Source organism: Mustela lutreola, chromosome 1 (assembly GCF_030435805.1).
Source record: "Mustela lutreola isolate mMusLut2 chromosome 1, mMusLut2.pri, whole genome shotgun sequence".
In the NCBI taxonomy this organism is placed as follows: Eukaryota; Metazoa; Chordata; class Mammalia; order Carnivora; family Mustelidae; genus Mustela; species Mustela lutreola.
Genome location: NC_081290.1, coordinates 245,171,121 through 245,193,390, shown reverse-complemented (window position 1 = coordinate 245,193,390; position 22,270 = coordinate 245,171,121). Strand labels below are relative to the sequence as shown.

The 22,270-nt window shown below is 44.5% G+C and overlaps 1 protein-coding gene across 4 annotated transcripts in view; it reads right to left on the bottom strand.

The window, feature by feature from the left end:
• The window catches only part of INSC (INSC spindle orientation adaptor protein), a 120,458-nt gene that overhangs the window by 48,747 nt on the left and 49,441 nt on the right, over nucleotides 1–22,270 (bottom strand). For all 4 annotated transcript variants that reach the window (XM_059137002.1, XM_059137026.1, XM_059137010.1 and 1 more), the window contains 4 exons: nucleotides 16,392–16,737; nucleotides 15,340–15,392; nucleotides 14,083–14,206; nucleotides 367–480 (listed from right to left, as the gene is read on the bottom strand). In XM_059137002.1, the coding sequence (XP_058992985.1) occupies nucleotides 367–480; nucleotides 14,083–14,206; nucleotides 15,340–15,392; nucleotides 16,392–16,737 (637 nt within the window). The remainder of the gene's footprint in view (nucleotides 1–366; nucleotides 481–14,082; nucleotides 14,207–15,339; nucleotides 15,393–16,391; nucleotides 16,738–22,270) is intronic.

The window sequence follows — 22,270 nt, the reverse complement described above, 5'->3', positions numbered from 1 at the left end:
CCCTCATATAGTATTGTAGTTGCTGCAAGTATTTTGGGGAACCATCAAGAACCTGAGTTAGGGGATGTGTTTTGTTTGGGTTTGGTGGGAGAGGTGGCTGACATTTCTAACAGATACCACATGAAGAGAATTATAGAGACTCTGGGGACCTAAGCTTTTCTCTAAAGTGGAAACTGAAAGCAGAGGGCCTAGCCACTATTAAAAATGGAGACATCAAGGCCCAAAGAGGGGAACTGACTCTTCCAAGATCGCACGGCAAATAAATGCTAGAGGCAAGACAGACTTCTTGAGCAAGCTAGTCCCACCAAAGTAGGTTCCTCCCCCTCTCCCCAGGTCCCTCAGTTTGGCCACCAACTATCAGCTCACCTTTGCTATGATGCGGCACAAGGGAGCCCCCTCCTGGGTCAGGCTGAACAGGTTTCCTGTGGTAGATTCCGTGGTGTAGATGTTGTCTGAGGCATTGATTTTTCTCACCAGCGCCTAAGAAAGGAGAGCAGAGTCTGATGGTTGATGGTCACGCACCCCACCTAATCTTCTTTAACGGAATACCAGTGGGTACATGCTCTTAGAAGCCCCCGGGAATCGATAATCCCACCCCATCGGGAAAGACACGAGTCTGCATGAGGTCCAAACTACGTTTCAGGAATATGGGATAATTTCAACCCCCTGGGACATGGACAGCAAATGTGCTCTTTTCCAGTGGATCAGAAAACCAGCTCTCAATCTTGATGGTCTCAGCAAGTATGCTTTGTTGTTCTACTGGTTTCAAATGAGAAGAGAAATGATCAGTTAAATAAGCCATCAAGTTGAAAACCAATGAGTTGCTACGGCTCTGACCAAAGACTTGGTTCATTTGCCTACGGCAAACTCCAGCTGGGTAATGGGTTCCGGGGTTGAGTCAAGAGAAGTAGTCCCCAGTGGCTTAGTGCTCAGGGCACATCTCCATCATGGGTATAGCCAGGCCAAATGCAGCAACCCCAGGAACCCTCTCTATCAAAGAGTGGGTAACTCAGGAACATCGGACTGCTCTAGGCTCTGGGAGCTAAGGCTTGAGGCAAGAAGCCTGGAAATGACTGAACGTAGGACCCAGGGAGAACCAGGAAGAAAAGCAAATGGAAAATTCATCAACAAATGAGACATAAAGATTAGTTTAGCTTATTTCTGGGAAAAAGCTTTTTCACATATCTTGAAACTACCTCCTAATCAGCCATTTGCTTTGAAGCATATGATTCATTGATTATAAAAGATTCCTACCTGCTAATTAATTCTAGCTGCTTGCGCTTCTCCTGGGAGATGTGGAGATAGTGATTCAGAAAGATCGCCTTGGGGGGCTTCATGCGAGAAAGTAACACCTCCCGAGCAGCAGCTCTGGGCAGCTACTCGGGAGGTTTCCGTTGCTATGTTATTTCAAAATATCAAAATGGATTTGTTTTTATTAAACCTATCGTTATGGGAAAAAAAACACTTAGAAGGAAATGAGGAGATTGGAATTCTGATGCCAGCTCGCCTTTTCTACACAGTGTGTTGATGAGGAAGTGTGTCTGAGGTTGAAAGCAGGGACTCTGGAGCCAAAATGCCCGGGTGCAAATCCTGGCTTTGCCCCCTCTGCCCTTTTTCTCCATGTGCCCCAGAGCAAGCCACTCAGCCTTCCTAGCCTGCAGTTTCCTTATGTGTGAAGTGGGGGAGAAATAACTGCCTGTCTCTTAGGTGGCTGTACCCATTTCTTAAGGTAGCCAATACAAGGTAGCCAATACAGAGCCCACATACATATATACAGAGAGAGAGAACTTTTTTTTTTTTTAAGATTTTATTTATTTATTTGACAGAGAGAAATCACAAGTAGTCAGAGAGGCAGGCAGAGAGAGAGAGAGGGAAGCAGGCTCCCTGCTGAGCAGAGAGCCCGATGCGGGACTCGATCCCAGGACGCTGAGATCATGACCTGAACCGAAGGCAGCGGCTTAACCCACTGAGCCACCCAGGCGCCCGAGAGAGAGAACTTTTTATATATAGGAAATATATATATATATATATATATATATATATATATATATATATGACTTTTAAAGGTACTCGGCACATGGAAGCAAAATAAAATTGTTAGCTGTTATTATTTTGTGATCTTGGGCAATACACACCCTAGGCCTCAGTTTCCCTATCTGTAAAATGATTAAAATTAAGTGGGTTTAGGGCTCCAGGTAAACTGGACTCTCCTTTTCTTTATCCAAACTCCTACAATTTTTCACACACGCAATACGCTAATCCCCTACATAAAGCAGTCTAGGATTAAGTGGGTATTTAATCAAGCTACATTAAATGTAAAAATTATTCTCTAAGATTTGATAGATGTCTCATGTAAGGGATTCAACAAAAGGTAAAATTAATAACCAAGATTTGTCACTGCAGAGCTGTGTAATGAATGCATTTCTTAGAATCCTCCCCCCGCATGCTGTAAGCAGCTACATAAGTGATAATGATGTTCACATGAAAATGCCGATTTCATATATTGGGGTCCTGTACCTAAATCATAATTACTCAGTGTTCTTGATTAGTGTTTGCACTTGAAGCAAATTAGCATGATGTTAAACAATTCAATCCAATGTCTTTTGCAATCATCTGCTCACATTAGACCATTTATGCCTGAGAATAATTTCTTGCGAATGCCTATACACACATACACCGTAATTATACCTCAAATCATCTTGGTGAATCAGCTCTCTGACAATGAAAAGTTGTAATCATCCTTTTCACAAAGATAAATTTGGAAGAATATGAGATCAAAGGCTCCACTGAAATCATCAAGGCCCTAAGCATCACAGTATGTGAGAGCCAGAAGGGCCCTTAGCAGTCTCGTCCAACCCTCACTTCACACTTCAGGAAACTGAGATGCAGAAACCTGACATATGTGGTATGTGGTGGAGTTAGTTGGACCCTAACTCCTGTGAATCCAACTTTCTGTTTTCCAAAGTCAGTGAGTTCCTCTCCCTCAAAGTCGGCAGCACCTCACCTGGACCAGCCAAGATAGAGGTCTCAAGACAACGAGAATATCCAGCCTCATTAGCAGCTCTCACCAAACTGGAGAGGAGCTCTCCTTCCTGGCTCCCATTAGCATCTACAGCCCTCTGCCCTGGCGTAGCCAGAGCTCTTCCTGCGGGGGGGCAGCATTCATAGACAGCCCCCAGCAACTTCCCCTCTGGATCCATCCCATGTCTTTGTTGAGGCCATAGCCCCTGAACCGCTCCAGCTGTGACTGCTCACAGCAGGGACACTACTGCCACCCACTCCAGCTGTGACTAGGGACACTACTGCCACCCAGGGGTGTTGGGGGGACTCCTTTAATAGACTTCGGCTTGAAAATTCACGTCTCTTCCAATTCATGTCCTCCTTCACCCTTTTATTTCTGTTTTCAGACCTGCAACATGGTTTTTCATGCCTGACCCTGCTTCTCCGCCCCCCGCCCAACCCTGTATCCTGGACAGGCAGCTCCCCCACTTTATCCTAGACAGGCATTTATCCCATCCTATCTTGGTGTCAGCTTCAAACTACCACAGTCTCTAAAATCAAGATTTGTTAGGCAATCAAGAAGGAACTGAAGAAGTGTCAAAAATATGCTTTACCCTGTATTGTGAGAAAAGTGGTAGAAAAGAGACAAAATAAAGGAACAAAGATTGATGAAGCGGAGTGACAGAAATATTGTTTTAAAGACAGAGTAGGCAGAGAGGAAACAATAAAAAAAAAAAAAACAATCTTGAAGACCAGGAGAAAGGGATAAACAGAATTAGGGAGATGCACACCACCTAGCCTCTCTAAATAAGGAATCCAAAAAGGAAAAAAAGAAAAAATTTAATTGTCTCCCAATTAGAAAGAGCAGTTGCAGCCCAGGGAAACTGATCAGGAGAGGTAAAGTCTCATACATCAGCCTGGAATGAGTTCCTCAGAGGGAGCCATGCTCTAGCTAAAGATTCAGATAGAGAATCCATAGCTGGGCACATTTAGGGCAGCCCAGTCATGCCAAGAGATTACATAAATGTGGGCAGATGTGACAGGTGTGATAGATTAAACATGGCCACACGTTCTTTGCTACTTCTCCCGTAGACAGATAGGCTCTGGTACCCACCCCCACCACCACTATTTAAATCTGGACTGGCCTCAGTGACCTGCTCGAACAATAAAAGCCAGCAGTTGATAGAAGGAATGTTCCAGAACCTCCAAGGCTAGCTCACCAGACACCTTGAAGCTGCCCCCAGGCTTCGTGGAACATTCTTTTCAGTGTCCCAAGTTACCATGTAAGACATTTGGGAACTCTGAGGCTGTCATATGTAGGATCTGTCTGCTGAGAGTATCAGTGCTCTCAGCAGACACCAGCTTTTCCCCAATCCCCTCCAAGGCACTACACATACGAAGAAGCTTTCTAACGACTTCCCGAACCATCTGCTAACTTAGTAACACCAAGTGACCTCTGTTGATGCCACACAGAACAGAAGAATCACTCAGCCAGGCTCTGCCCACATTCTTGATCCTTCAGAGGATAAGATATAATAAAAATGGTTGTTACGCTCCAACAGAGCTCTGGAAAACAGAAGACTACAGCGAACAGCATGAGATATCTAAAGGATTGCTAGATAAATTTCTAGGAGAAAGGTTTTGAAAAGGAGCATACAGTATTGTTGGTGTCCTCAGAGAATATATTGGAGAAATGCGTGAATCAAGCGTCACAGGAAAGGCACAGAAAGACTGCACATACTAAAGAGGAGATGGTAACTGAATCCAGGCTTGGATTAGTTATTGTTCTGATGGGAAAATATCTCCTGGGTTGGAATATCCAATTTAGGAAGGCAAATGGGAATAAGGTCTCTTAGAATTGGAGGTTTGGGGGCAAGCACAGACCTTAATTGATTTCATTGTTCTCAGTAAGGCAAATTCCAACATCTAGAAGTTGTTTGTTTTGTTTTGTTTTGAAAACAAAACAAAACAAAACAAAACAAAAGAATGTTCCAGAAAGGAAAGAGAAGTCAATGTGGTAAAGCTACTCAAATCCAGCAACTCGTGCTCATTCTATGAGTTAGATAAAGAAAGAGACCAACATGAGACCCAGGGTAAACTTCAGAAAAATTCAGCAGAGTCTCCCTGAAAGGAGGTGAGGATTAACAGGAGAGAGAATCCTGGAAGCGTAGTTCATTAATGCCAAAAAAAAAAAAAAAAAAAAAAAGGAGATGTAGCAGAAGGAAATGGTACTCAAAGTTAACATACTCAAAAGATATGGAAAGGGATGCCTGGGTGGCTCAGTTGGTTGGACGACTGCCTTCAGCTCAGGTCATGATCCCGGAGTCTCGGGATCGAGTCCCGCATCAGGATCCCGGCTCCATGGGGAGTCTGCTTCTCCCTCTGACCTTCTCCTCGCTCATGCTCTCTCTCACTGTCTCTCTCTCAAATAAATAAATAAAATATTAAAAAAAAAAAATATGGAAAGACTGTGTTCTGAGAAGCACATGGCAGAAGGACTGGTCTTCACAAGGCTATAAAAGTCCAGACTTCAGGAGCATCACAGAAAACCCTCCTTATAGACAGGGATTTTAGGGCTGAAGCAATTCTCCAGGAAGAGGCAGGGAAGATAGCCTTCATGATATAGAACTAGAACACCTGTGTGTTCTAATGCAGTTTTTATTTTCTTATTTAGCTCTAAATGAATTTTGAAAAACACATGACCCCTTACACATTTTTAATTCGAAAAGTAAAATTTTTCATCATAAGTTTCAAGAACAAAGTTGGAAAGGATGTAATTTCCAGTAGGTTGTAGATATCGACATAAAATAAGACCATTACATCACTCTTTTGGATGTGTTCAGTGGAATTTAAATACCAAAACAACTTGATGCCCTCATCATCCCCTTAAAAATGTATGAATAATCTCTTTTTTTAACATTGTGAGCATTTTGCATCTTTTCTTTTCATCCTTTATGTTCCCAATCTAATCCCTCCTGCGAATTTTATCTTAATGTAATATATTTAAGTTTCAAAGTGTTTTAGGGATCATCCTTGTCATATTTATCACTGACATTTGAAATGTCATTTTATTTCCTGTGACTATCAGGCTCTAAGTGCTTAAAAACACTCTCTCCTTGGGGCATATGGTTGGCTCAGTCCAGCTCTTGGTTTCAGCTCAGGTCATGATCTCAGGGTCATCACATCAAGCCCCACATGGACTAGGCACTCACAGCAGAGTCTGCTTGAGATTCTCTCTCTCCCTCTCTTTCTGCCCTCCCACTGCTTGCTCTCAAAATAAATAAATAAACAAATAAATAATTAAAATCTCAAAAAAATACTCTCTTCTTGGTTGAGTTATTGTTATAATTATTATCAGTACAACTGGTCCAAATGTAAATTGTAAATTCTGCTTAATAACCATAAATTATAAAAATTAAAATGTTATTATAAATATACGTCTTAATGAGATAAATGAGGCTCTGTATCCTTTTCAGGGTTTCTCATTAATTGATCTATACATGATTGAATATTGACCTAATGCTATATTTTTAGATGTAAACCCTGAAAAATCTCATTCCCATAAATCCATAGAGAGGAATAGAAAGAGTTTACATAGCCAAGTTGCTCAATCCTGCACATTCTGAGTTACGCAATCACAATGGCGATCCATCATCAAACACCATTTTTAATGATCTGCCAGTTGATAACTCCTTTAAATTGGTAAAAGCAAAGAATTGGAAACCACTTGACTTGTAAAAGCGTTTGTCACCCAATCATTAAAGTTGTTCATTCACTATCTCAGTTTCTGGGAAGAAGTCCAAAAGTACTTTACCAAGACTTATCAAATACTTTTTAATTATACCCACTGCTCTTTCACTTGGAGTACCTTGGGTTATCCAAATTATTCAGAAAGGATTAGGAAAATCAAAATATTATTACTTTCATTGCCAATATAATTTTTAGTAAAATATTTGTGCTTGTTTCAAATATGTTTTATCAAAACCTTGAAGCTACAGCTTTTGCTTACTTAATTTATGGAAAACGCCCACCCTATAAACTAATCGGCAGACTGTTCTTTCAGCCAAGCCAATCAGCCAAGACAAATTTTTCTCAATATAGAACTGACTTTGTTTTTAATTGCAAAGTGTTTTGATATGTTTCAAGAAACACTAAAACAACACTGACAAATAATTATAGAAATCATTCTCCAAGGGAAAATGCTAAAAACTGTAAATATTAAAAGCTAAAATAAAATTTGGTTTTATTTGTGTATGTTATAAAGCCAAGATAAAGCAATTTACTAAACTTTTAATAATGCAAGGTAATATGTAGCTATATTTTTTCAGCAAATAGGTGGGTGGGTATATATATTGAAATCTGGTATTCAGTATAAGGAATAATTAAAATTTGAGAATAAAAATATTAGAAATCGGGGTACCTGCGTGGCTCAGTGGGTTAGGTGTCTGACTATTGACTTCAGCTCAGATCATGATCTCAGGGTCGTGGGACTGAGCGCCATGTCAGGTTCCATGCTGAACATGGAAAGATTCTCTTTCCCTCTCCCTTTGACCCTCTTCCTACTTGTGTGTGTGTGCTCTCTCTCAAACAAACAAACAAATAAATACATACATATATATATATATATATGTATTAGAAATCATTTGATTATTTTTAGGACTCTGATGATCAGACTTCCCTCATATTTAAAAAAGGAAAAAGGTATTTACTGCTTAAATCTAATTAGTCCAGCTGCTAGCAATTAATTTTATCTTTTGCTAACAAGAAGCAGAAATTAGTATAAATATCTCAAAAATATGTTGACAAAATAAGCTTTAACTGCTTCCTTAAATAATGTGTACCAAATCTGACCAAAAAAAAAAAAAAATCATGTAAAATTTGCATCTGTGGATTTTATCCAATATACCTTGAAAAATTTAGTCATTCTCAAAAGTATTCCAGCATTTAAAAGAATCAGTATCATTAACTTTTAGAATCTTTGGCTCTTCAAAGATGTTTTTCTTTCCAGTGAATGACATATCCTAGGTTTGAGTATGAGATATAGTTAAAAGGAATTGCTTGCATTTAAATTTGTGCCCCCAAAAGCCATTTTGAGTGCTTGCTGTGTCTGACCAGCTCACTCTTTGCGTTGTCTAAGGAGAATGTCCCTTAAGAGCTATTCACAATCTGGGAGTAAATACAGATAGAAGGGATATGATAAATTGAAAACTTTCAAATCCACTCCTCCTACACACACACACACACACACACACACACACGCACACAACCATTCTACCATATATCTCCATACTGGGCAAAACACGTAATTTCTAATGCCTTTCTCAACAGAAATATGTAAGAAAAAGCACAGAAATAATTCATGGAGGCCTATGGGTTTATGGTTCAGGAATGAAGGCTTCTTCTTTGATCTCCCCAGTCTTACTGCTACTCCAAGGTTTTACACAGCAGGGCAATGTACCATAACATTTGGGATGGGTGGGCATATGTCCTTCTTTTGGAAAGTAATAGAAGGGATGTTAGAAACTGCATATTATTGGGAGGATCGTTTTGAGAAAGAAACAAAAATTAAAGATCTGGGCATTGATTTCCTTAAAAGTATATATGCTTGCATTTCTTCTGGTAAATCTTTGAGAACCTGGAGAATGCTATGTCTTTGAAGTGGTTTGGAAACTTCTAGTCTAAGTCACTTCGAGCAGCCCACACCAATGCAGCCCGGGGTGACAGAAAGACAGTGTTTAGAGGAGAGCTAGAAATTAAGAAATGTTGAAAATGCTGGATGGGAAAGTATGCAAACCAGGCAAGTTACTGGGAAGAGATACTAAGTGCCTGACTTTGCAGGAAGAAGTAAACATATCAAATGTCCTTCTATAAAGAAGAAGACATTTTTCCCTATATATAGTAAACATCATGCCACAGTTAACCTAGGGTGGATGCTTTCCCCCAGTGAGTGAATTTCCACAAAACCTTGTGGACGATGGACACCTGAGATAAACTGATGTCCCACCACAGACCCTATCAAGATGCTGCCCATTGCCAACCCTCTTTTGTTCAGCAGCAGGTAAGTACCTGTGAAGACCTTCAGCAACCCTAAGACAGAGTCCCAGCATGAAATGTCGCATGGAATTCCTGCCTTAGGGACCAAGGATTGGTCTGTTTTGACTTTCTGTGAGTGCAGGGGTAGTGCTATTATTCTATTGCATATCCAAGGTATGAACTCTTCCAAGTATGGCTGGGAAAGTCCAGTACAAACTGAGAATCCTGGAAAGAACCCCGTCCCATTGCTGGAGAGACAGCCCAGACTGTAGCTTCCCAAGAAAACATGACCACACACACACTGGAATGAGACCCTTCTGGCTAAGATGAGCACAGTAAGTAAATGGGAGAGAATTTTATTAACCTAAGTACTTGGGACTTTGAATTATTCCCACAGGTAAAGGGATGCGGGGATTTTTGTTTGTTTGTTATGTTTTGTTTTTGTTTTTCATGCTGTTTTTGGTTGCGGTGGTGGTGGTTGGTTTTTTTTTAAACCTTTTTCTTTAACTTTATTTTCTCTCTGGGAACTTTATAATGAGACACAGTATTTCTAAATTTTGGACATCTTTATATTTCTCATCTGACAAGTAAAGATTATCTTTATGCTACAATTTAGTTGCATTGCAGCCTCTGATTACCTATATAGGACAACATAGCTGAGCAAAATCTGACAGTGGGAAATAGGACAGGAAAGCAAATTTTGAGCTTTAGTTACAAAACCTCCTAGAGCTAACTTAATGGATCTAATATCATGAGTCATTTTCAAGCCTTCTGGGAGCAGAATGTAAATTTCCCACTATGATTCCAGAAGGATCTACAGAGAAAGAGGGGTTATTATTTGGAAGAATGGCTTCATGAAGGTGGGAAGTATCTTTCCCACTGGCAGCTGACCTCCTCCCCCAAGGCGCTCAGCTGCACTCCCGCCTGACCACAGCCCAATGGATAAGGCCACTGAGACAGTAGGACAGAAACTATCACTACTAAGGGGCAGTACTTGGTCCCCACTACTCCTGTTCCCTAGGTAGGGATTTCAGCAACACTCCCCTGCTAGCGTCACTCCCTACCTTTTTAGGTCACCCTACTGAGAAGGTAGGGATGAGTTTGTGAGTTTGGGAAGAAGGAACTGAGGACATGGCACCTGTCTCTCTCTTAGGAAGTGTCCCTCAGGTCTGAGTTCTGTCACAAGCTAGGTGCTTTTCCCTCAGGTGAGGCCTGAAGCTGACCAGCTTTGCCTAGGACAGGGAGGGGAAATTTAGTTGTGAGATAGTTTGAACTAGTTCGTTTAGCCACAGAGCCAAAGATATATTCCCTAATCAGTTTTATTAGAATAAAGATGTTATTTGAAACTAAAATCAAAAGTAATAGAGGGAATGGAAGGATAAATTAATATAACATCTACCCACATGAAGCTGAGTCAAGGAATCAAAGGTACAGCTAAGAGTCAACTTATTCAATAGAGTCCCCTTTATTTTAGAGTAAATCAATTTTTACAAGTTAAGTCTTCTCTTACCTCCCACACAGCTAATCCTTTATTCCCAAATAGATTAATCATCAAGGTTCTTTAATTTCCTATCGGTGGCTCCTGACATTTTAACTTGAAATTCTTCCATACTCGCCAAATAGTTAAATTATCTTAAAACAATTCATTAGGTGGCCGGGGGCTCTTTTAGCAAAGCGTGCTGCGAGCTTCTCTTAAGGTAGAGCAAGACTTGATTGAAGAAAGCAGCTCACTGAGTCAGAAAAGGCCACTGGTTCCTCATGGGTCATTTCATTTAATCCTAATGACAACCCACTGCAGATGTGAGGACAGGAAGTAACTGACCCAGGTCTGCATATCCAGTGAGCAGCACTAGCGGGATGTGAACCCTGATATGCCTCCAGACTCCATGCTCAGGCCCCTACCTCACCATCCCCATATCACAGAATGCCATACTACCAAGATTAGAAGAGACCTTGGAACTCATTCATCCCCTGCCAGTGTCCTCCAAGCCTAGCTTGGCCTGTTAAGGGACGGGACTTCAAAACACAGTCCCCTGCAGGACAGCCCTGTCATTTCACAAACGCTTCTCTACACAGAACATCCTCTAGGTTTGATGGCTGACCTGAGCACCTTCTTTCCTTTGGGGTCCCCAAACACAGAACGCTGGAGATGACAGAGTGTCCATCTCTGGACAAAACATTCTCTGCTCCTCTACCCACTCCCACAGACCTTGATCTTCAGCCTCTCTCCCACCCTTTCAGGAGCCTCCTCAGAGTACTGCCACTGCCAGTGATGCGTCTGGGGTCTGGAACTGGACATGACATTCCAGGATGGAGCCAACCAGTGCAAAGTAGTGCTAGATTGCTGCTGCCCTATCATAAGCATTGTTCTACCATAGATTATTTTTGTGCAAGGTGGGGATAGGGGAGGTGGCAAGGCTCTGCTTGAGAACTTCCCAAGGACAAAAAATATTTTGACCAAATTGCATTTCTTGAAACACCAGCATCCCGGAATAAGTGATCAGGTGCTTTAAGAAGAAAACAGATTTGTTGTGACTATGTAATTTTGGAACATACAGCTTAGTATTCAGTCTTTATTGAGTGCCTACTGTAGCAGAGGTACTACCCTGGTCACCAGATATATACCCATAAACAAAACAAACCCAAATCCTTGTCTATGGGAGCTACAGATTGGACAAGAAACACTACGAATGTGTGAAGATCTTTTAGAAGATTCTCAGTGCAGAAGAACACATCACAGGGGAAGTACCGATGCAAGGACACAGGCTTAAGTCCCTGTATGTCAAGAGACCTCAAATATAGGATCCTCATATAATTATTAACATCCTAGGGAATGTACTGTTCACCAGTTTAAGAAACACATGCTTACAACACTGAACACAGATCACCTTGCCTTCAGCCAATGTATCTCCTCATGTCACTGCCATCTGTATGGAAACATACACACACATACAACTAAAGATCAGCCAAAATGTATTAAGAGCACAGCGATCCCAAACAATAGGAGGGTGTAGCAGACACCACGGTGCTCACTGGGAGGAAAGGGGGGGCTTATTGGAAAGCTAAGGAATGCAGGGCAGACAAGGGGAGGGAGGCCAGTGCACCAATTTTTTTTTTTAAGATTTTATGTATTTATTTGTCAGAGAGAAAGAGCACAAGCAGGGAGAGCAGCAGGCACAGGAAGAAGCAGGCTCCCCACTGGACAAGGAGCCCGATGTGGGACTTGATCCCAGGACCCCAGATTCTGACCTGAGCTGAAGGCAGAGTCTTAACTGACTGTGCCACTCAGGCTAGTGGAGGGTGGGGGGTGCAAATTCTAAGAGAGGAGCCGCTGATCCAGCTCAGCTCCCAGGCCAAGCATCAGTGACCCAGGTGGCCAGACCTGGGGATGGGCAGGATTTAGCTGGGGAAGCAAAAGGACCCAGAGCAGGAATTCTACTGCAAACAAGATCAGGATGAGGGAAAAACCAGAATAGACCCAGAAACCCCAGGAAAACAGCTACCTAGCCCACAAGGTCCAGGCAGACTCCTTTGTAGCCCAGGGAGCTCTCCCCAGGATTCTGACCTAGACCATGCTCTCTACCCCTTTGACTCCTGGTAGACTACTTCCAAACCCAGCTGACTTCTGTTTATAATTCAACATTACTCTTCAAGGTTAGCCCTTTTGTTGAACCTGATAGTTCCAGGAGAGAGGACACAAAATTCACATAAAAAGCATCGTCAGCACCAGCAGTCCTTCTCCAAAATATCTCCAGGCTCCCCTCGTCCCCACGGCGACCTTCAATGTTCTCACTCTTCACTCCCTTGGCTTTTTCACCCACTTCGGCTCCATGTCCCACAGGGTCCCTCTGGGACTTGAGAGCTCAGTGTGGGACACTGGCCCCAGCTTAAGCCATTACTCGCCCAGACATGCACAGCTCAGCATTTGCGTGTCAACTCCAAGGCCAGCCCCAGCAGCAACCCGCACCCCCCACCCCGCCCTTGGCCCTTCCTTCCCTTCCTCCCAGGCTCCTGGGACAAGAGCGGCCTCTGCAGATCTCTGGGGTGGGAAGGGTGAGGAAGCCTGGGGCCAGACACGCTGACGAAGCAGGTGAACCAGACCAGAAGACCCTGTACCCTGTGGAAAATGAGCTGGAAAAATAAAAAGGAGAAAAAGGAAAGCTCCGGGCTCTATGGAAAGGCTGAGTCTGGAGAGAAGCTGATAGGGGAAGAGACTCGCTATTTGTGGAAGGCTTTTATTTGGTGGTGGGAAAAGAATGGCAAATATGTAACACAATATTTCTGTAACTATAAATAACACGTAAATACCTTTCATAATGAAAACCTTATGGAATCTGCTTTTCTGGGAGGCTTTTAAAATAGGAAAAGGCAACGGAGGGAAATCACATATATTTAACCCACACTGTGTTGTTTGCTTAATCCTCTCACTTTTTCTTCTGGGGAAGGTTTTCACTTTGTAGGTGAAGAAAATGAGGCCTTTGAGATGTTACGGAACTTGATCTCGGTCTCACGGTGAGCCATAGTTTGAAAGTAGATCTGGTTCCAAAGCCCTCATTCTTTCTAGAATCAGACACGAGCCTGCTTAAAGGCAGGGGCTAGACTATATGACCTTTCTAGATTCTTTTCTATTGCCAGATTTGGGGACTTGGCTTGTTCCCCCACAGATGCCTCAAGTCTTTCCAGATAATACAGATCTGTTGTGCGTACTGTAGACAATAGCAACAGAGATTTAAGGTACTAGGGACAGTACTGAGACAGCAGCTGGGAAATGCTTCTGCCATGGCCTCATGTGACCTTAGGTAAGTCTCTTTCCTCTTTAGGCTCCAGTTCTCACATCTAGAAAATGCAGATTTGGGCTAACTTGGGAAGCATCGAGCTCTAACAGTCCTGTTTGCTAAGTGTTGGGGTTCATTTTGGTAGCCTGAGGATGTGCCCCAAGAAAAGCATGTGAGAGCTTCCCCCAGCCTGGCCCAGTGCCTCGGTCCCACCCCCACTCCCACCCCAGGAGTCCACGCAAGCGCCCCTGTCCATAGCCCAGCCTGCACCGACCTGCACCTCCCGGGTCAGCACCAGCTCCAGCAGCTGGCCGAAGTGCTGGCCCAGCGTGCTCAAGGTCTCACTCACGCAGGCCTTCATCGACTTCAGGACATGCTCATTCTCAACCTGGAGGCACCTGGGGAAAAGAAATCATGGTGTGGGCCCCTGGGATGGGCAGGTATTCAGCCCAGAGTCATTGCAGGGGCCAGATCTGGGCCTGCCGCAGGCTTGTGGGTGGCGCGAGGGGCCTAGGAGGACGTCATCAGCTCCAGGGGAGTCAGAGATGGAATATTTCACAACCGGCTCATCCTCTGGCCTTCTAGTGTTCAGAGAAGGGCTGGTCAAAATGGGAGCGAACAGTCCACGTCACTAGGAAGACAGGCCGGCAGCCAGTGGTCAGACCCATTCCTCTGGGCTCCGCCCTGAGAGGACCCGCCATCGCTGCACCAGGGTCTGGGGTGGGGTGGGGAGCTGCAAGGGGGATGCTGCTGCTGTTGCCAGGTCGGCTGGTGCACGGTAATACTCACAACCCTGGAGGAAAGGGCCATCTACAGTGGTGGTCTACAGAAGGGAGCCTTGAAAATTTTCTCCCCAGGTGGAAAGAACAGGGGGGTGGATCAGGTTTAAAAAATACCCCAGGGGCCTGAAAATGTTCTCCTAGAAGGCCAAAGACGCCACAGGGTCCTAAGGGAAACCAAGTCTTGTGTTTCTCTTACAGGGCCTGGGGGCTGGAAAAAGTAAGGACAGAGGGTGTGTATACATGTGAGGCTGAGCCTCTGTATGTGTCTGAGTGTGAACATGTACATATTGACGTGTGCGAGATACAGAGAGGAGGGTGTGAATGTATTTCTGTGAATATATGAGTGTATGTTTATATATCTACGTACAGGCAAGTGTGTCTGTGAGATCCTTGTCTATGCGTCTGTGAGAATAGGCTGTGAGGGTCTGCTTTCATTTTGTCTTGACTTTGGGGATCAGGTTAGGGGGTTTCCCAAAGCTGCACGAAACCTTTTCCTTTTTACTAACGCTCAATAATCCTCTTTTTTCCTCTGCATGGGCCTCTCCTCTTTTACATTCTCTCTAGGACCTGAAAATGGGGCAGAAAAGCCCAAAGGAGTCTTCCAAGGATGCTGATGAAAGTCAGCAAAAGGAAGCTCCAGACTACCACCAGTCCCCCACCCCACTCCCTCTTTCCCCCTGGAAGAAGATACCAGCCCCTTCCCCTGACTGAGGACAGGCTGTCCAGTCTCATCCAGCAGCCAGGTTTACCTCTCTGTGATTGCCGAGAGCTCTGAGCATTTCTCCATTAACAGTTTCTCAATCTGTGGAAAAAAACAGAAGAAAGTTTATTCAATTCAACAAGCACTGGTTGAGGACCGACTACTGCGTGGGGCTCTCTGGGGTATAAAGATGAAGAATCAAATCATCTGATTTTGGAATCAGGCCCATCAACTATAACACAGTGTTGTATGGATGGCAAGACACCATCGTCAGCTTCTTTGAGAGCTCCAGAAAGAAAACCAAGCCCTTAGTTGTGCTGGAGGATCTGAGAAGCTTCTGAGAGGAAGGGGCATTTGGGCTGGGCTGCAGAGGATGAATAGAAGTTTGCTGTTTGTGAAGTGGAGCAAGGAAAATGGTAAAGCTGTAAGCTGGGAAGTGAATGCCAGAAGAAAGAAAAACAATGACAAGGGGATTTTCAGTGCTCCGCTATGGGTTTGGAAAAGAAGATTGGAAATCATGGGCTTCAGAATCAGAAAAACTTAAGCTGAATCCTGCTTATACCATTCACTGCATAACTTTGGGCAAGTTACTTAGGCTCTCTGAGTTTCTATTTCCTCATCAGTACAGTGAGGACTTCACACTAGCTAATACTTTTTCAATAACCATTTTTAATGTTTCATTACATGTAAATAACATGTAAATAACATGAAAAAAATACTATTACTCATTTCATTAATGGGATGGAACTGGGGTACAGAAAAGGTAAGTAACTTGCCAACGTCACAAAGTAGAGCTGATCTTTGAACCCAGACAGTCTGGCATTAAAGTGAGTGCACTGCTCCCCTGGACAGCTTCTCACAGTGGTTCTGTCTGCTTTGTATCTAGTGCGGGTTAAATGAGATGGGTGAGTGAAAACACCTAGCTCAATGCCCAGGACATGGTACATACTCAGTAAAGGCCCTTATTATCTTCTCTGCTCTTTGGAAGAGAAGGGAAGTGCTGGAGCAGGAAAAGTTCAACCTCCAAGCACTTCAGACCCATGCTTCTAGAAGGCATCCCCCTTGCAAATGCCCACCCGCACCCACCCTGGGGCAGCTGACCTGGCCCATCTCCTGGGAGGAGCTCCTGCTGAGAGTGCTGTACTCGCTGACCATGGAGCGGGCATGGCAGGCCAGACGCACACTCATGCTGTGCACACGTGCCCAGCGGTCCTGGGCCAGCTTCTGCCCGATCCTGCGCAGCTCGGTGCTGATGACCCAGCCCCTCTTGAGAAGCAGCTGCAGGGGGTCTCCGGGGCCAGGGCCGCCAGCCAGGATGAGGTCACTCTGAGCATCTTCCTCCAGGCTGATGGGCTTTGCCTGCAGGACGCACATGCACTCACACTCCGTCATGAGCTTCAGGTCCTCCATCCAGCGCTGGACTGAGTCCGCCTGCATCAGGTGCAGCCTGCATCCGGGGAGCAGCACCACAGTGATGGTCAGCGCCCCGCAACTTCCAGAGGTTCCCATTTGGGCCATCTGACTTTTATGAAGCACCTGCTCTAGGCTCATCACTGTTTCTTGCACTCGCTTACGTTAACCCTCTTTTCTTCTGTTATCTCCAACTCACAGATAATAAGAGGGAGGCACAGAAGCTTTGGAAGCAGATGACCAGACAAGCACCAGGCCATGAAGTCAGGCACATTAGCAGACTGTATTTACAAGAAGAAGAAAACAGAAGGAGCCTAAATATTGAATCCTGGTTATGTGATTAGGAGCTACGGTCGGCTGTGTGGTTACCGAGTGTGAACCTTTTTAAAATTTATTTTATTAATGAAAGCATTTTTAAACATGCTTTCACAAAGAGTGGCCCAAGACTAACATGGTTAGAAAGGGGATAAAGAGAATACAAGAGCCTCTGATCATCATGTTCTAGAGATAGAGAGCTGAAGCAGACTGATCTAAGAGCATCCAAGAGGGAGGAAAGGAACTAGACCCTCACTCACAGACTCATTTACTCCATGAACACTGCAGAGGACAGCTGTCATTTTTGTCCTTCTAGCATCCTTCCTCCTCCTCCTGTCAATAGCAGAGGCAAGTGATACCGTTGCCCCTTGGTGTGGCTTCTTGCCGTGAGCTACTGCTGTTCCCTCCTTCCAAACATAGGGCTTGCAAGGCAGCTAAATCATGGTACCTGGGAACCAGCATTTGGCACAGAGGAAGCCTGTTGTACTATGCAGGGAAGAGCTCTGGACCCTTGAGCGGGACCCACTCCCACTCCCTACCTCAGGCCTGGAATGGAAAGGGCCATGGAAAAGCCACAAAGGGAGCAAAAGGGAATCAGTGCCACCAAACTGCCCCTGTCCTGGGCCCTTCCCGGGAGGCCTGATTAGATCCCAGACTCACCATTCTGTCACCCCCACTAGCCCCCATTCGCACCGAGCCATACTCCATTCTTGTCCTTTAAAATCTTTTAGAACTAGAAAGAAAGTGGGATTTCAGAAGCTGTGTTAATTAAAATCCTAGTTGATTTATCACTTGGCGGGTAAGAGACATGGAATGACAAAGCTATTGATTTCTCTGTGAGAGTCTGTGTTTGTGGATATGAACTCATTTAGGTGTCTGTCTATATTATCTGTGTGCTCGTGTCTGGGATGTCTGGCTCGGAGCTGCTGTGTCTCTACCTGCACGAATCATCCGATGATTGCGGGTGCTTACAAGCCTTGCATCAGATAAACTCGATGACTAAGAACAGCTGGGGTGGGCCGTGAGCGTGGGCTGCATTAAATGACTCAGTCCCAAAGTAAAGAGTACAGAAAGGGGACGGAGAACAAGTAACTTTGCAGTGGAGAAACCTGACATAACCCCATCCTACTCAAGTGATCCAAAGGAACCTCATTGCTCATCAGCCTCTGTTGACAGCGTGGGCTTTGGATGGGACATGATGAGCAGGACTTTTTTCTCCCAAACACCAAACTTTAGTCTAATCAAACGAAAGGCCCCAGGGATCGGCTAAGGGACATTCTACAGAATACCTAATCAATACTCCTCACAAGTGCCAGTGTCCTCACCAACAAGGTCACGCTGAGAAACTGTCAGAGGCCAAGGGAGACAAGGGAGACATGATGACTGACTACAGAAGGATCTCCTGGATGGAATCCTGAAACAGAAAAGAACCCTCATGGAAAACTAGTAAAAGCCAAATAAAGTCTGGAGTTTAGTTAATACAACAGACTAATGATGGTTCCTCGGTTGTAACAAATGCACCATGCTCTCAGGGGATGCTAACGATCAAGGTAATTAGGTATGTGGTTAGCGTACAGGGGCCGTCTGTACTATCTTTGCAACTTTCTGTAAATCTAAAACTATTTTAAAGTTTGAATGCTTCTTTAAAGAAATGGGGTTCCGGGGAGAGAGGTAGAATCCAGCTGACAGAGCTGAGGGTTCCTTACTCCATTATCCACAGGAAGAATTGCATTTCCATTGCCTCTTCCCCAAATAGAAGCCCAGGCTGGAACTGACTGTCTGTCCGGCCTTGTGTCATGAGCCTCAAGGGAGGAAAACCTAGAGAATGTATCATCCTCCACTGGAGCAATCCAAACCCCAGCGGACAGGTAGGAGGAACCTAGCTAAGGAGCCAGGAGTGGAAGCTTCCTCAAAGAACCTGGAAGTGGAAGGAAAGAGGGTATACCTGGTTGGACCAGAGGACGAAAGTTGTTCTCTCAGAGGAAAGGAATGTGGCAAGCCTAGTTGGCTTCATCTTCCAGTTGGTCCTATGATCTGCCCTGGAGCCCACCAATGGCTGATTCCAGGCAGGCCTCCTGGACCTGCCCAGGGAGGCCCCCTCGGGCAGAGTCAGGCCCTCAGACACCTCTCTGATGATCCTGCTCCCTCCTTAGTTGCCTGAACAGGCTTTGAACCCAAGCTTCCCGGGGATGAAACAGCCTACTGTGTAAGGAAGGCTACTGTAAGGAAGGTCCTTGAGCTTATGAAAAGCTACTACAGGCCCAGGCCAAGAAGGCTTGTACCTTAGCATGCGGGGGCGTGAAGGGTTGGCTCTGCTACTTACAATCTGTGTGGCTGAAGGAAAGCTATTGTTGCTTTTTTCCCCCTTTTCTGAAATTTGTATTGAAATAACATATGTACATGAAGGTGAACAAATTATAATATCAAGCTGCAGTCTGATGAATTTTCATAAGGTCGACATGCTCATGTATCCAGGAACCAGTTTTGAAACATTGCCTGCATCCCGGTGGTCTCCCTGGCGCCCCCTTTTGGTCACTCCCCGACGAGGATATCCAGTATCCTGACTTTTTAACAACATACATTAGTCTCTGTAGTTAAGTTTCTTAACCTCTCTGAGCCTCAATTTCTTTATCTGAAAATAAAGGTAGTAATTTCAGAGAGATGGAAGAATTACATTAAACAGTGAACAAGAAGGACTTAGGACATTGCATAGTCTAAAGAAATGCTCAAAAATGTTAGTTCTCTTTGCTGTGTGTCCCCCATGGAATGCTTCAGCACCTACAATAATTACCATCACAATGGCTAGAAGTTTCTGAGCACATGCCACATGTTGAGCCCTGTGCTAAGTGCTTTACACGAATCATTTAATTTACCCATCAAGACAAGTGTCTGCCTTAGTAGTATTATTATCCCCATTTTACAGATGAGGAAGCCAGGATGAGAGAGGTAAATCCCCCAGGTAGAAGGTAGTAGCATTGACATTAAGACTTTGGTCTCTTTCACTCTTTTTTTTTTTTTTAAAGATTTTATTCATTTATTTGACAGAGAGAGATCACAAGTAGGCAGAGAGGCAGGCAGAGAGAGAGGAGGAAGCAGGCTCCCCGCTGAGCAGAGAGCCCGATGCGGGACTCGATCCCAGGACCCTGAGATCATGACCCGAGCCGAAGGCAGCGGCTCAACCCACTGAGCCACCCAGGCGCCCGGTCTCTTTCACTCTTAACCCTTAACCTCTTTGCTTTACTGCTTCCCACTCTAACAACCTTAAAAAAAAGAAAAAAAAAAAAAAAACACCACATCAAGGAGCAGAGAGCAAGATAAGACAGCCTGACACAGGGAGACAGGAAGGACAATTTTCCCAAGCAAAGAGTTCTGGGGCTGCTTATAAGCAACAGGACGAAGAAGAGAAGCTGGGAGCCCCTGGCTCTGCCTAAAGCTCTGGGGTACAGGGCGGACTGGGAACCCAGCTCCAGAGATGCAGCTGCTGCTTCCAGGCCAAACCCACTCCCGGCTGTCCAACCGCCGGAGTGCCTGCCAGGGTGACAGCCGCTGAGGCAAGGACAGACAGAGGCGCCTTCGGGAAAGCAGAATCTGGTTTTCTTTAAGAATGAGCTTAAAATAACTTCCATTTCTAGAGATTGTTTGAAGAGAGACCTCCTCTTTTCCCACTAAGGAGCAAACAAGCATACGGAGAAGAATAAACTGGGTAGGTTAGGAAGCGCAGAGACCCCCACCTCCTCTTAACCTCGCTCAGTGACTAGGCCTCAGGCCCCATCAAGTAGGCACAGTCTCCTTAGGTCCAGGGCCAACTCCAGGAGGGCTGGGAGGACTTCAAGAGGTTCTGACCTATTGAGGATGGAGGGGGAAAATGAGTCGGCTGCTCAAGGCATGTATCTATCTCCCACTCAGCCTGATTTTACCCAGGATGCTCTGCATCCATGCTGCCCAAATTACAACGAAACCATTGAGATTACAATATAATTGTGTTTGGCATTTAGTATACGTGCTACCGAAGCAAGCACTGTGTTTGGCATTAAAAAAAAAAAAAAAATAGCGAATTGGGTGAAAAGCAGTTCTGAAAGCAGAGGAAAAGGGAAAATAGACAAAACTTATCAGGGATAATAATTAATATATATTGGACCCTTATAGTACCCCAAGGATTGTATAATTATCACACATCATTTTATTCTCGGAATATCCTGATTAAGTACACACTTTCCGAGTCTCCATTTCACAGATGAAAATACACAGGTATGGAAGACTTATATGACTTAAGAGAGCCAAGACTCCCTGCAGGCAACCCAATTCCAAAGACTGTTTACCTACTGACCATACTCTACAGTTTCTCCACCTGTCTCTCTCTCCTACCAACTTCAAGATATCCTCAAAGGCAGGCATTGACCTCCCTCAGCATCTCCAGCACTCAGCACAAGGCCTGACACATGGTCAGGATCAGTAAATATTTAAGCGATCAAGTAAATCAGAAATTGCCTGGGAAGCATGAATTGTAAGCCCTGCCACGCCAGCTAGAAATATTTTCTGGACTTGTAGGGGTGTTACAAGATAAGCATGAGTGCTCCGGCCTGACACATGGGAAACCCTTGAACTCACGCAATCCTCTGTTCTGAATTACATTTCAGGAAATGTGGTTTCGATCTCTGGCTGGCGTGTCAGACAAAGTCTAGGTGAGTTCCCTGCAACGTGGTTCAAGTTTAAGAGCTGGGTAAGTAACTCCATTCCACAAAAGACATCATAATAAAAACTTCTGTGTTAAATAGAAACACGTGACCAGGTGTCAGTAGAATCAGAGAAACCTTTTGTACAAGTCACAAACATTCCTCGATTCCACTAAGCCATAAAGCTTGGGCCCTTCGCAACCACTGTCCCAATTCTCAGAATTTCCAAGCAAATGGTAAAGTATGGATATGGATACTCAAGCCTGGGGTTGGGTGGGGGGGGTGGATAGGAAGTGGCTAAAGGGAGATCTTAGCTCCTATGGGAAGTGCTGTCCCCATAGGACACCTGTAACAAACACAAAATATCTTCACTCAGTTCAATAAGGCTTAAAATTTGAAGCCATTCCTGTCAGACAACCCCTACTTGACCTGATTCACTGACGCACTATCGATGTTGAGCACACACACTCTGTGCTGGTCCCTGCCCTCAGGACACTCACCCCATTTAGGGGAGAGACAGACATAAGTAAATGTAACCCAACACCATGCGCCATACACCTCAAGCATTTCCAGAAGTCCCCA